General features: G+C 38.9%; 1 protein-coding gene across 2 annotated transcripts in view; it reads left to right on the top strand.

Annotated features, from left to right (window-relative positions):
- The window catches only part of NKAIN3 (sodium/potassium transporting ATPase interacting 3), a 333295-nt gene that overhangs the window by 253238 nt on the left and 63703 nt on the right, over nucleotides 1–16354 (top strand). For both annotated transcript variants that reach the window (XM_072151832.1, XM_072151833.1), the window contains exon 4: nucleotides 9262–9459. In XM_072151832.1, coding sequence (XP_072007933.1) covers nucleotides 9262–9459 — 198 coding nt within the window. The remainder of the gene's footprint in view (nucleotides 1–9261; nucleotides 9460–16354) is intronic.

Here is a 16354-nt window from a genome sequence, read left to right as displayed (position 1 = left end):
CGCGCTTAGTCGTGTTGACCTGCACGACTGTGGCATGGGAGTCGAACGAGTCACAATTTCTGGCCGCATGCTGCTGGGGATTTTTACTATAGTCTACTATAGTTTCCAGCGCAGACTATAGTAAATACAGTGAGCTGGGTCGTTCATGCCTCTGCCCGTCCCTCGTCCCCTGACACGCCCAAAGTGGCGTGGGGGTTAGAAAAGCAGGGATACTTGCATGTAACGGGAGGTTAATGTGCCTTCTCCGCCAGAAAACTGTCGGAGAAGGCATGATGAATTTGTCCATTAGATCTAAGAACACTGGAGCATATTTTTCAAGCTGCCTAGGAGTAAGAATGTGCTTAATTGCCCATGGCAACCAATTACAGCTCACCTTTCATTTTAGCACTGCTCACAAATATTTTTAAGGGGAGCTGTAAATGGTTGCCTTGGGCAACTAAGCACATTCTTACTCTTGGGCAGTTTGGTTTTATTCCAACCAAATCCCATCTTCTTTCTCTTCATGGACCCTAAGTCTGAAATAATAATCCATAGAATTTCCAGAATTCAATTTACATCATATTGCAATATGCCTAAAGAATATAGTACTTGCTGCTTCTAATGATCCTCTATTACCTTGGCTCTTTCCAAGAAGACAGATGACCCCGTGTTTAACCTAACTTATTGATTTTCACCTCTCTAGCGTTCCATGTATTATGATGTATCATGTATCATTGATTTCAAAGTATTCAAGGCAAACATTGACTTCTGCAAGTCCCAATAATGATGTCACTGCTGACATTGCTCTGGAAAAAACTATACATTTTGCCTTTTTGCATTGCCCAGCATTTGGCAAGACCTGTTTTGTTATATTTTTAATTATATCCCAAAGGACCGCATAACTTCCAATCTCCATCTATTGGGATAGTTAATTTGGCCTCTCTCACAAATGAGGGCTGTCCAACTTGGCATCAACCCAAAGCATTATCTATTCCATGTCCTTGTTATATTAACCATTTATTTCACTCTGTGCCAATGCAAATCAAACATTTCTAGGATTTCATAGAGATAAAAAGAAATGAGTATAGCTAATGTGTGCTATAATTACAAAATGCTTTACCAGTGTCACATTAGTATCTATTGTATTATCTGTTAATAGATTTGTAATACCGACAAATCTCTGGCAAATTATTACCCCTCTACAGCTCTATTAACTTAGACTTGGACTTAGCTAATTTACTTTTGTATTACACTGCTATCTTTTCACTCCTTGGGGCTTGATTTTTGTAGGACAAGTTGGATTTTCAGCTCTACCTTTTAATGGTCCATATACTATACTTGAAAACAGAGAAAATTTTTGTGGCCCCTCATTGGCAAATTGTGTGCAACCACCCTGCACATTAGTTTCTCATCTTATTCTACTACACCACATTGCATAGATAAGGTATAGACTATCATTTGCCCGGGGCTGTAGAGGAGATATGAAGTCCCCAGGGGGTCTTTTTTGAATTATCTGACATCTAGTGCATAAAAAAGTAATATAACAAAACTTTATACATAGAAACAATATAATTAAACATTACTTGGGAATACCTTGGAAAAGGGTGGCATCTTAGTGTTTAAAACCCCAGGCATCCAGATGAGAGGTTACAGTCTGTTATAATGCAGTAGGGGGTGGGATACTGCCGATGTGATCCACAGCTGGGTCATACTTCCATTATAAAACTGCTAGCACCTCTAATGTAGCATCTCACAGTAACTAAGGACGCAGAAACACTTTGCTATACCTAGGCACAGGTGATGAAAAATTAGTCAGCGCTGCCTTTTATCCTGCTTCCTGCTTTCATTAATTACTGTTCCCCGATACAATTGGGGCCACAGGATTCCTAGGAGGGATCATATGTTATTACTCTAAATCCTATGCACTTTTAATTAGTATTTAATAAAGATAATATTTTAAACGTTACTATCCCAGGCAGTGTTCTTATTACAGTACCAGTACCATTTATATAGCAACGAAACTGAGATAAATACATAGATAAATTACCAGAACCAATCAGTTTCCTACATAGATAGAGGACCAAAACAAGATTACCACATAGATATGGGATCAGAATCAATCTTACCGCATATATACAGTAACAAACCAAGATTACTACATAGATACAGGGGCAAAAAGCAAAGAAGAGTGAGACCTAGTCTCACACTGCACCAGATTTATCACAGTGTCTAACATTGGAAGATAAATCTCACATAGTATAAGACTGTATCTATGTAGCTCCCCCACCTAGGAGAAGATAAGAGGTAGTCACAGTACACAAGAGATGGTGCAGAATTGTGAACTCATGGGTAACACCAACATTTACTGTAAATCTGATGACTCACTAATGTCTTCTTTAAATGGTGAAATTCTCTTTCAGATAATTCTTTCTGGGTGCCATGTCAGCTTCTTCCAGCCATAACTCATCTCTGAAGCAACACAAAGATTTTAGCTTCCTCATCATCATCACGTTCACCTTCTTATCACAAACTACAGTTCTTTTGCACCCCTAGAGCAAAGAAAAATCCTCCAGAATTGAAATCTTTATTGGAGCATTTTTGTGTGACTATGATTATGAGCTCTCAAAGCTCAAAATGCATCAGTTTTTTACTGCCTTTTTAAACGATTTCTAAATGCCCCAATAAAGATTAAATCAATTTTATACTTGAAAACAGTCAATGCTTCATTCTTTTCATTGCATGCTACACTGTTCTTGTTACATATGTTCCTTCACCTAATTAATATTGGTTAATATAGTTAATATAGTAACAAAGCCTGAACAGTGTCCCAATAGCCACCATGCTTCCTAGTAGCCCATAGTCATACTGACCTTTAGTAGCCTATAATCATAGTTGCCCACCCTCACAGTGCCCCCAGTAGTCCAGAGTCACAGGGGCCCTTAGTTCATTCAGTAACACACAGTGTCAGTGCCCCACAGTCACAGTGCCTTCAAATGGCCACAGTCATAGTGCCCCTCTGTAGCCAATAGACACTCTACAGACAATAGTCAAAGGACCCCTTGTATTCAATGTTCATAGGGCCCCTCTGTAGTCAGTAGTCAAAGGGCCAGCATTACCAATTACTTTCAGCTGTTAACTTTCCCATGGTCCACAACACATAGTGCAAGTGCAATGTACCAACCCCATAACAGAGGCTTTTTCAGGTTTGATTTTCAATACATTGCACCATGGGTGAAAAATTTCCTTCAACTGTTGATGTCAGTGACCTTTATATAGTATAGAGAAAAGCCACAGTCTCTCGGTGCCTTTTTCTGATTCTTTCTCCTGCAATGAGCAATGTATATGAAATCCTTCTCAGCTCCTACCACTTCAGACAGATTAATTCTTTCTGTACCTAGATAATTTTTTTTATGATTCAGCTCTGTAAACAGTGTCACTTATCTAGGGTTATCTGTAAAGAGCTAAATCCTTAGACACTTTATCAGGCTCCTTTATCTCTGAGCTGCCAGTGGATACAAGACAGAAAGCTGATTATGCAAACTATGTGACATATTAGAAAGTAGATATTAAAAGCATGTTTGCCAATAACTGTAGACGAAGATTAAATAACTAGACAGTTGAACTAAGATCAATTAAGACAAAGATATTTCAATGCTGAAGAGTTTGGAGTTGTTCCATCATGTTAAAGATAGAAAGATTCTATAGATAGATAGATAGATAGATAGATAGATAGATAGATAGATAGATAGATAGATACTGTAGATAGATAGATACTGTAGATAGATAGAGAAAGGTTGCATTGCTCAGCCAAAATGTTGCTATACAGGTGAATAAATCTTTACATTTTATTTTTGAAGATGGAGTGGTGCCTTTTGTCTTGCATGTAATATAGATGTACAATAACCAACTTTATGCAATGGAAACATGTTAACAAACCGGAAAATAGAACAGTATAACCTTAAATGTCATGACAAAATCAGTGATTTGTCATTGTCTGCAGTAACTGATGACAATATAACTTGCACACGTAACTATTAGGAGAACTCATGCTGATTTCCCATGCAAGCACAGCAGGTACATGGCGAGAATGACAGGAGTGACAAATAAACTAGACATATAGCCAGAGAGTGATGAAGACTAAAGGCAACAATTGTTCTCGGAATAATGTGATATTTGGGTTACTGCTAAAAATAGGTGTATCAGAAAGAAAAAGACACAAGATACCAATCTGAATCTGTTGATTCTTATGTGATACGGATGTAGCAATAGTTACCGGGAATGAATAAAGTTACTTAATTCATTAAAAAATCTATTTAGTATTTGTTGCAACTGCTTACTCAACTGTTTAACTGTAATGTTAAAGTTTTCTATAACTTTATAAAAGACATTACATTATGTGACTTATATATATAAGTTGAATAGGGGCAGAGGATGAGATATTTCAGATATACCGGATTAGTTACCCAACTGAAAATCCAAGTTAGTATGATAAAGAAAAGTTATCACTGTGTAATTTATTCACTTATGCATCACCCAAACTTTTATTCTGGCAGACAGTCCTGGTGTTGGATTTACATATAAATGAAGTAGTTTGTGCACACGGGGCATTGATTGACCACCTGGGGGGCTTCTTGCCATGTCTACCTCTGGCTCTGATGGGGCCACCCAGGCCATCTCTTTTTATTTATTTATTTATTTATTTTTTATTGTTTTCTAAAAAGTTATGTACATGGATCAGCATTGTTTACAGATTCGAGACTTAAGCGTACATAAGTCTTTACAAATCGTGTGAATATATTACAACCATACGCCATAAGATTTGAATGGGGAGGGGGGGAGGGTTGGGATGGGGATGTTGGTTAGGAAAAGTCCTTCAAGTTCTTCTTGGCATAACTTGACTTGTATTAGGGGAAGGAAGGGAGGAGGGTTGGGGCTGGGGGTCAGTAGGTTAGGGGAGGAGGGTTCATATATGAACCCCTAACCTACTGACCCCCACCCAGGTCATCTCTAACTACTACACACTGTGTGCAGAAACTAGCTCTGCCAGGACTCTCTGCAAGCAATAAGGTACAGTAGTTCTGGGAAATGCCCAAGGGCATCTATTATATGGTGATGAGAGCTGTAAATAACTTGGGTATATGATATACTTCCTTTAAAGTACTCCCCAATGTGACCAATAGAACAGTCAGGTTGAAATCAAAACTGAATCTTAAGAAGTTGTAGCCAGTATTCCCCCAACATCGTTTGCCATAATGGTTAAACTTGTCTCACTTAGAGAAATTCTCTAGATTGGCAGAGTAACAAGTCTAGCCACACACAAGTAAAAGTCTCCAATGTTGTCACCTGCTTCCTACCATCAAACAGCTTTTGACATTGTGCATCATAGACACCTAATGGGCAAAATAAGATCTATTAGTTTGTCAGGAATTGTTTGCAATTGGATTTAAAACTGGCTGAAGGATCCTATTTAAACAATTGTAGTCAACGATTCCAACTCAGTATGGTCACTAGAATGGTCACTAGTCATACATGGTGTACCCCGATGTTCTGTGCTCGGCAGACTAGTATTTTACTTGTTTGTAATGATATAGAGGTTGGAATTATTAGCACTAGCACAAAAATATCTATTTTTGCAGATGACACCAAGCTGTGTAGTGTAATACGGTCTTTGGAGGATGTTCATAGGCTTCAAGCTGACTTGTACATCGAGTGTTTGGGCATCCAGTTGGCAAATGAGATTCAATGTGGATAGAGCTGCCCGCTCATCAACTATTTCCAAAGCCTCTGGTGATAGAAGTATGTCCTCTGCATTGGGGTCAGAACAGAAGCTCAGCCAGAGGCTGCTGAAATCAGCGGTCAGACTCCCAGCAGTCAGAAACCTATGACCTGTCCTATAAAGGAAAACCCAGTTAATATTGTACCAAAATACAAAGCGATTATTACTTTAAGATGATGGGAGTGTCCGTGACATCTTATTCTATGGTAGATGTCAATAGTCATCGTCCAGCCCTGTCTAGAACCAATTCTGGTTTGTAAAGGGGTCTTTAAATGAATGGTCAGCTACAATTAATTATATATCCTTCCATTGTATCGTAAAATCTGAAAATTTGTAATAACACAACTTATGTTGTGCTCTATAATAAGCTTCACTGTGTTTTGAACTGCTGGAAAGTTGTCTAGAACCAGAATTTCACACTGTGATATTTCTCCATTATGTGTGAACGATTAGCAGAGGTTATAACCTTTCAGAATTACTTATTGTAAGTCTTCCCTGTCATTCTAACTTATGAGATGGTTTGTAGCAATTTCCCATTAACTTTTGAGCAGATTTCTTGGAGATACATTCCTGTAAATGATAATAAATTCATGTGGTAATAGATTTCTTGATGGCATCTTACAGTCCTGCACTGAGGTTTCCAAGAAGTTAAAGGGGAGGTAAGCTCTGGTCCGTGCACCGGATTGATTTTGATGTATGCAGGTATTGATTTGTGGCTAAGCTTTTATCAGCAGTCAGAATACTCGTGATGCCGTTCTGTTAAGTCGGACGGTAGAGGTCAGGTACCAGAAGTGAGCACTTTAATTTTATGCCTCAATGTAAAATAACGACAATGTTAAGGCTGAAAGATCATGAAACTTAAAACTTCAATGATTCTGAAAACAAGCCCCTTGTCAGCGTATGAATCAGCTGAACACAGGTTCTTCTCTAAACCGGCTTTTATCAACAGGTCACTTTTGGCCAGATATTTCTCCTGACTACAAGGTATAATAAATGAGGACCTTAACAAGTGGAACCTGGGCCTGGGATGTCCAGTTACAAAATAGTGCCAAATATGAAAATATATTTTCCAATATGGCATAAGAAAACTTATACCATCTAGGAAAATATATTTACATAATTACCAGAATCCTCCAGTGGGAGGACGGGGATCTTTCTGCCTCGTGCCTCTACGAAATTCCTGTTGTTATTCCTGTGCTTATAGTGATTTCCCGTTGCGACCCCGATTCCCGTTCCTGATTTTTTTTCAGGAAGGTTTTAATTTCTTTAAATGTGTTACAGCACAATTACACATGTATAAATTTGGTATTGTTGTTATGGCAACAACCCAAAGAATAAAGTGAAAAACTTAATCCACTCCCCCCCCCCCCGCCCCCAAACAGCTCTGGACCCCGGCACTAGCCCATTTATGCTCAGAATCATTAGGTATGATTAGGTATGTATCATTAATTTGCTTTTCTTTGATGGGATAAATTAAAAATTTTAAGAATAACTGGAGAGAGTCTGACGCTCTCTCTAGATAGATGTGCCAATGTGGCTCCCCTTAGCCTCCTGATCACATGTATCAAGTACAGGGTGGGTAATGCTGCAAGCCTTGTACAATGAGAGAAAGGCATGAAATAGCTGAGAGATGTATACAAGAATATTGGCCAGCAGCCATTCAGAAGATTAGATTTTTTTTGGTCACATTTTAGCTTTGTCACATTGTAGCACATTGTTATTAAATGAAAGAAAATCCGAGGTTTTTGACCTGATTGTATTGAACTCATCTAATATATTGTTCTTTGTTTCCTTGTGGAAACAAAATATATCTTTTATGTTTTTACGCTGTTTGATTTCACTTCTGTTTTTCGGAAAATCTTGCAATCTTGTATTTTCAGATTCAAAAGGAATCTACAAAAACATGAACCCCCTGCAAGTAAAAATAGCATTGTAGGGTTTCCAGACATTACTTTCTTGCTTCCCATTTCCCATCGATCTGTCACTATCTAGAAAATTAAAATTTTCCCTTTATGCAATTGTGATGCAACACGAGTGTGGCCCAAACTACGGATGCACCTGTGTTCTTCATTTTACATTTTATTTTTAAAGGAGATGCAAAGGGGCTGTGGAGGGTTGTGTTTGGGAGTGTAAAAGGAAGAAAATGGGGGGAATGCTTTATATCTCCTGACAGATTTATGCAAAACTAGTCCAAAAATGCCTTCCTACACATTTATTAAGGTTTTTAGACCATTTTTTGTATGACAAAAGGGCATGGCCTCGTGGAAGGGGTGTGGTTTTGTGGAAAGTGGGCATGGTCATGAAATTAGTCTGTGTGCCCCAAAAATTATATTCACAATGATGAATCTGGTTCAGCAAAAGACTAGTGATGACCAGCTCTGCACTGTCGAAGCCTGACACACATTAATGAATTCCCCCCAATACATCCACCAGGAAGTGCAGCACAACACCTGGTGTTAAAGGGGTTGGCCACTTTACCTCATGTTTTTGTAATGTGTGTGCAAGTGTGGGGGCAGGATATTAGGCAATTTACCAATACACATCTATTAATAGTTCTGCTCTGCTTTCTTGATATGTAAAGTGAAGCCTCCTGTGCCTCATCAGCCGGACATTGCTGACCATAAAATGGCTGCAGATGGAGGGTCATGTGATCTCTGTTTATGACCAATCTTCCTAGCAGGACCATAATTCTGACTTCATTAATATGATCATAAGGTCCTGGAAGGTTGATCTTCGGCATTTTTCGGACAGGAATGTCTGGCTGATGAGGGGAAAGACATTTCTGAAGCAGGAGCTTTTTGCTTTAGATTTACAGAAAACTTTGCAGGACTATTAATAGATGTATACACAGTATCAATAAATTACCTAATATCCTGCCTCGACACTTACACACACATTACTAAAAAGTGGCCAACCCCTTTAACTTTTGTATAGATTAAAATGGTGTATATAAAGTATAAAGAATATATAATATATCAATATAATGTATAAAGTAAATAGAACAAAATATTTGTTTTACTTGTGGTTGTTTTGAGACCTGGTTGATTCCTTTATTAGGAAAGACAAATGCCATTTATAATCCTATGTGTTATGATTGTAAGTAGAACACTCACAGTGACAAAGAAGAGTTACATTACTCATAGAAATTGTTATCAACCCTTAACAGGTACCAATGTCCGTTCATTCACTACCTCTCCCGGTCCCTGTTTCCCGTGCAATACATTGCAATTACCCAACCTAATGCGTGTTTTTGTGTAATACCATAATATGACAGAAGAACAAATAGTGCAGAATTCTAATTCAGAGATTTAAAAAAGTAACATATTCATATTTTGTATAGATTATATGAATGTTCTGTAAAATATACAGCTTAGGAACCAACAATATTTGAAATGTTTTTTTGCCTTTTGTTCTTTTCAGTGCTGATGTGATATTCTGCCACCCTACGGAGAGAAAACAATATATCCTGTAGGCTATGCATTAATTCACTGTGCTTTTTCTTGTAGGAAACAGACCTTATGACATTCAACATTTCCATTCATCGCTCATGGTGGAGAGAACATGGGCCTGGCTGTGTGCGGCGGGTAGTGCCTGCTCCAGCCAGCAGGGACCTTGGAGATCACTCGTTTATCTCGGTGACAGGATGCATCATTGACTTCCAGTACCTAGAGGTCATCCACAGTGCTTTCCAGATACTCCTTTCTGTAAGTCACTTTCCCCTGGCAGATATATTTCTTATATTCCAGAATGTAATTTCTATTCTAAAAATCACTGTCATTATTGGGCTTGTGCACCATAGAGCCCGGTACACTTAGCTTGTAGGGCAGCATATGCAGCCTTAGTATGAGGCCATACTGGTTTTAATGCACTCCTTAAGTATGGAGAATTATTCTATACATTTGATCTTTATGTATTTCACATACGGACGCTGCAATCACATGTTTGTGAATATGCCCATTCCTTCTTAAAAGGAAATATATCATCAAAAATCCATCATGATAAATCAAAGACACATTGGGGCAGATTTATCAAGCTTTCTGAAAGTCAGAATATTTCTAGTTGCCCATGGCAACCAGTCACAGCTCCCCTTTAAAAATATTCAGGAGCACTGGTAAAATGAAAGCAGAGCTGCGATTGGTTGCCATGGGCAACTAGAAATATTCTGACTTTCAGACAGCTTGATAAATCTGCCCCATTGTCATAATCCAGACACCGTGACTGTGGTAATTGTCTTATATTTGTTATCCCATGCCTCCGTCCTTCTAAAATCAAGTTTTAAAATTATGCTAATTAGCATGGTCCACTGATGCAGATTCACAAGCTGTTACACTGTTTCAAGCCCCCCCCCAACCAACGCCTCTGCTCTACCAGTACTTCCACCTCCTGCTGCCTGATGTAGTTTTATTGCAGCAGAGAAGGTTTTGAACACACAATAGGAGGGGGAAGTGCATTGGGTAAATCTGAAGCATGGAGGGGCTCTGGTAACACCCCCAGGATTCTATCAGGCACATTAGAATAATTATAAAAGAAGGAAGGATTTTCTTCAATGGAGCTCAAAACAAAAAAAACTAGGATCCTAGAAGGTGTGCCATAAGGTGGTCACAAAAGACAGACACAGTTGTTTTTGGGAATGCTGGTGACACATTTTGACTTTTGAATCCATTCTACTTTTTTGTTCTCCATGCTGGTGTTCAGCCCACAGCCTTACCCCTACACAGAGGCTACTACACAGATGCACTACAGCTTCTATATCTACTGCAGGAGCTAGACATTTGTAACTGTATGTTGCAAGTCGCATCCTCGAAAAGAAACTTCACTTGATATTAACTGTTTAGAAAATAGGCTTTTCCTCACGCTTACAGGATTCTACTCTTCTCTGCCCACTCAGCACTTTTTAAGGCTGCTTCTGTTTGTAAGGGGAGAGGTTGCTGGCTTTTAAGCAGGCACAGACATCTGATTCAGCAGCACAAGTTACAGAAGCTAAAAAGTACAGGAGACCTTAACAAGTAGGATTTAACTCATATCACTCTCTCGGATTTGCTGCTCAATGCAGCCCTGAGGTCAAAGGCTCAACTAGCAGGATACAATGGTGGTGAACTTTCATTGTCAACATATCAGTTACTGTTCTTGTACTATCCCATGCCAGTTGTGCCAGATAAGATGCTCAATTAGCTGGTAGTCAAACTTTATAATGTACATTGTGGTTTAACAAGTGTGTATTTGAATTGGAGCGTCTGGAGAAACAGTTACTGGCTGAAGACATGGGGGGATTTATCACTGCTTGTACTATACAGTGGCTCTTTGCTGGTAATTGCGACCACTACGCCCTCTCCAGCAGGTACTTATGGAGGGGGCGGTGCAAGGCTGTTCAGTGGGCCGGCACTGCTCACACCAGTAGCCGGGACTGCTCACACCATAATTAACAAACACATTTGGCAGACAAATAGCAGGAGACTAGGCGTTAGGGAAGTCCAACCAGCCCGGGGTGCACATCCAGTATATACAGTCAAATGAGGCAGAAAAAGGAGAAAAATGTGGCACTCACCGGAGCCTTGAGAAAGAAACCGTGTGTGTACGCGTGGAATGGCCCGTCGCTTTGGCAAGGCGGTTCCTTAGTCTGTCCTGTTACCTCTGCTACAATAAAGAAGTGTGTCTAATACTACTCCGGTGAGTGCCGCATTTTTCTCTTTTTTCTGCACTAACTGATTACAAGATTGTGGACACCTCTGATGCTGATTTAACATGTCCCTGTGCTCACATTTTTTATCCAGGTCTGTTTCATGTGTTTTATATTTTTTTTTAATTCTGTTGAAGCATGGCTGAAAAGCAATGTCTGACTTTTATTTGTTCATTTTCATAGAAATTTAATTTATTTTACTTTTATCAGATTCAAGTTATTTCTGTGACCATAGTGGGGTTTTTCATTAAACGAGAGGTAGCAACAGTTTTGTCCACCTCTGTAAATGCTTTGTTCTCATGGTCCAGATTATAGATACTAAACTGTTGATCAGTTAAATGACGGTTTTTATTTATTTCCATCCCTGAGGATGAAGATGAAAATAAAAGCTGTCAATTAGAATTAGTGTTTTTTGAGGACTTAATTCCCAAGGTTTCAAACTGTATTTGTGATACCAGGAATCCCGGCCAGTCTGTAAGAATCCAGGACATTCACCCTGTGGCCACAAGGCACACCTGAAAGTGTGAGATGATTGAAGTCTCTACTTTCCTCTTTTTCCTCCAGCCATAGGCACAGCTCCTATTGCTCTCCTGTTATGTTTTATTTTATATATCATGTTTTTTTAACTTATGATGGATGTGTAATGGAACTGTGGTCAAAAATGTATAGAAAAGTAGAGAAGATTGAATGCAAATTTTTGAGAAACATTGGATTGTATTAATATTTTATCCTATTGTATAATATAAAAATGGTAAATTTAAGAAGACAGAAATATTGCACGCTACATGTTTTTGCTAGACTTTTGACAAGTGATAGACATGTTACTAAGCTGCTCATAAGAAGTACTACTGGGAAATTTATTGGCACAAGCATTGTGGTGCATCATATTTGCACTTAATGTGCTTCTTTTTTCAATAAAACCCTCTATTGGAAACAAAGATGGAATAGAGGTGGGTGATCAGGATATTTCCAAAAATGTAATATTCAATAGGTTAGAAAATAATATCTAGGCCTCATGAGCATTATTAAATTTATGTCTTTTGAAAAGCCCAAAATAACACATATTTCTTTAAAACATTGACACAATTCAAGGGATTGCCAACATTTATAAAAAAAAATAAAAAAATTAGCACAATTATAGAGGTTATCCATTTTTTTTTTCATTAAATATATGGCTGGAATACGGTATTCGTCTGTTCAATTGCAGTTCAGCTGCGCCGCCATCAGCGCTCTCCTGACCACAGCCACAGAACTGGTTTCAGGTTGTAGACTTAAAGGACAACCCCTTTAGCTCTAGTGATTTCTTTTGTTTGAAGCATACCCGACCTTCCGCCGTATCATGATGCATCCAGCGGCTCGCGAGGGTTGAAACTTTTTCATAAGCTGCCACACAAGTGTCATCATATGATAAATGTCCACCAAGGTCTGTATTTGGCAGCGGTCTCCTGCTGTGACTCACTGTTCCCCCTTCCCTCTCCATAGAATGCTGATGTAATCTGACACTTCAGCGTGCTAGCAAGATGAAATTCAGCAGAATGTTATAAAATGAAACTCCTTTTATCAGGAAGGTAGAGAACATGAGATGAGGTGAATTGCCTATACTATGCCGCTTTTAAGAATGCCTTTGTCAGCATTCTGCACAATTTCAGTTGTTTTATATAAGACTAATCCACATGACCTGGTTCTGTGGTGGGTCCCTTGGCCAAGTATTACGTTTCTTGCAATGGTTGAAATTGAGCTACTGTCAGACCCCATTATTTTTGAGGAACAGATAAGCAATCCTTCTTTTCCATGTCCATCTTTTAGGGTTTATGATAAAATATAAAAGAAACACATACTCTTATGTCCTTTTCCTTGGGGATCCCTTGCTGAGTCTCTAATTGTTGTCTCGGTCCCTGTGTACATGTACAGGCAGTCCCTGGGTTACATACAAGATAGGTTCTGTAGGTTTGTTCTTAAGTTGAATTTGTATGTAAGTCGGAACTGTATAGTTTATCATGGTAACTCGAGCCAAAATGTTTTTGGTCTCTGTGACAATTGGATTTTAAAAATGTTGGATTGTCATAGGAACCAGGATTAACAATAAAACTTAATTACAGACACCTTTGGTAACTCTTACAGCTGATTTTTGTCACCTAGGACTAAAGTACAGTAAATTACCAACATCCAGAGGTCCGTTTGTAACTAGCGGTCGTCTGTAAGTCGGGTGTTCTTATGTAGGGGACCGCTTGTACTATATAGGGCAAGCAATTCCGCAAACGACCAGTGGTCACAGCAGTCATGTGCCCTCATATTGGCATCATGGCTTAATATAAAGTAAAGTAGAGAACCCCTTTAATACCCAGAGATAATGATAAAGGACAATAAACCGTATCAGTAAGCAATAGGATTGTCCTCATGTAAACATATTCTGGTCATGTCTTCTTTGCCCTTCAGGGAGCGCTGGAAATTTGCTGTCCAATTCTGTAGACAGTGACTATTGCACTAGAATAATAAAAAGTGTCCCTACAATATATCTGCTTGTCTAGAAATCTACCATAAATTATCTCAATGTATAACTTCTATATCTCCATGTATATGTTAATTTTTTTAAGGGATCATGTTACCAGAGACCTTATTTTCACAAAAGACTGGTTGCAGAAGCCCATTAAACCTGCATTGCAAATCTGCCTTTCTGTCTTCTGCATTACTATATAATTGTGTTTAACTTACCACAAAATCATGTGGTGAGTTCCAGAGTTTACTTTGGTTTGGATGCATTTAAGATAAAACATGTGACTTGTCTGTGCTGCTCATTCACTCCTCAGCTCACAGCCCCCAACTTTTAGCTCCTCCCTCCCCCACTGATGTCAGCTCACCAAGCCATGAGCTCTGTCCCTGTGTGAGTGAAGGAGCAAGAGGGAGTTGCTGTACATGCAGAAAGGCACAGAAAGGTGGGGACTGAGAGCTGAGGAGTGATTGATCAGCACAGACAATTCACATCCATGCACATCCTGGGACTCACCAGAGGATTTTTACAGGAAGCCAGGTAGGTTAAACACACAATTATATTGTAATGCAAATGCACAGAAAAGGCAGAAAGGCAGATTTGTATTGCAGGTGTGATGGGCTTCTGCAACCTGTCTTTAGTGAAAATGAGGTCCCTAGCAGGGCCAGCGTTAGGGGAAGCGGCAAACACAGCAATTTCCCAGGGCCCCCTGTCCTAAAGGGGTCCCCTGCAGGTGGACGTTTGTGGGCATATTTATTTACTTTATATCTATAAATCTATTGTCTAAATATGAATGAATCTAGCGTCCTTCATATTTATCTTCTATCATCCATCTAACTATCTCCTATAAAATTCTCCTACAGTACCATATTACAGATTGTCTTACCATACTACGGCTTGTAAACTAAAAAGTGTTATTATTGTGCAGGGCTAAAGGAGCGTCTTACTGAATGTGACTGTTCATAAAATAGTTTTATTTTGGGGCCCCACTTTTAGTTTTGCTCAGGACCTCACTTTGTCTAAAACCGGCTCTGGTGACAGGTTCCCTTTTAACATGCATCCTGCTTAGAACACACAGTAGTGGAAAGCTTCCTAGGAATATATTGGCCCTTATATTTATGCCATGGCAGACTTTCAGGATGCATAATCAATCACATATTTGAAAATGTTGCTAGAATCGTGTGCTATAAATATTTATAAGACCTGCACTCTTCTAAACCTGCACGCTTTGTAATCGGAACGCATGAGCCTACAAATGAGTTAAAGGAAATACACTTTTGTGGATCGGCAGTGCAGCTCTCCTATTGTATGAGTAGGTTGGTACTTTATAGCAGGGGGCACTACCCAAGCAGTGTAACCTTATTAGAGCTTTGTCTTGGTAGAATCTCAGTGGGTGAGCAAGGTTTTGGCCGGTGTGTGCTACTTTAAACAATTCATGTGATTTTTTTTCTAAAGGCAAGAAGAATATTGTAAACCAAACACAAAGCTCCGCATATCAGAGCAGATCTGATTTTATATTCTTCTCACCTGCTGCCAGTTGTATTCTGTAAATGTAAGCGATACAGAAGATGCCTTCTACCACACAGTACATTGATGGCACAGGGATTACGAAGGAACAGCAACTGACTCAAAGATCTTCCCGCTACCACTAGTATCTTTATATCTCTTTGCTTGTTACATCATTCTTCAGACTTTTTGCCTTCAGTACATTGATATCACTACCGCTTTTATTTTTAGTGAAGAACTTTTGATCTCCTTTTAGCCCATCTTGACATAGTTTCAAAATACAAACTGGATGGGACTTTTCCTAAGCTCATTACAAAAGCAGCTGTCAATCCATATGTTTTTGCCCTGCAAGATCATAACAGGTGTTCAATAAGCTATTTGTATTCATCTATTTGCATAGATCAATAGAAACACTTGTATTAATTGTTACTTGTGTCAATGTCACCCAAAGATAGAGAATCATACGGTTTATTACTGATACTTTATAATTATTTTTTGCTATGTGTTATAACAATAACAATATAGCACAAACACATTCTGCAGCGCTTTACAGAACATGGGGTACATATGCAAAGAGAATAAGACATTATAGAACAATTACATGGTCAGATGGAACAATAGGGGAGAGGGCTTACAGTGCATGAGAAAGGGATGACAGAGGAGGTAAATTAATTTATAAATTATGCTTTGTGGTTTAGCATGCAGGAAAAAATTTAAAAAACTTATTGGAACGTGAACATTGTCTTTTCCTTTACAAGCAGCAATTATATTTTCGGCAATTTCACACAACCAACCGGGATTGTTATTGGCTCAAACTCGAACCGAACTCAACCAAAATGATCTAACATAAAGGTCACCCGAGTCACAGTCAATCCAGCTGTAAACCAAAACACCAAATAAATTACATTTACCATTTCATTTGAGCAGT

This window comes from Engystomops pustulosus, chromosome 5 (genome assembly GCF_040894005.1).
Source record: "Engystomops pustulosus chromosome 5, aEngPut4.maternal, whole genome shotgun sequence".
NCBI classification, from domain to species: Eukaryota; Metazoa; Chordata; class Amphibia; order Anura; family Leptodactylidae; genus Engystomops; species Engystomops pustulosus.
Note: the sequence above shows the minus strand (reverse complement) of the source record. Positions and strands in the feature narration are given on the sequence as shown.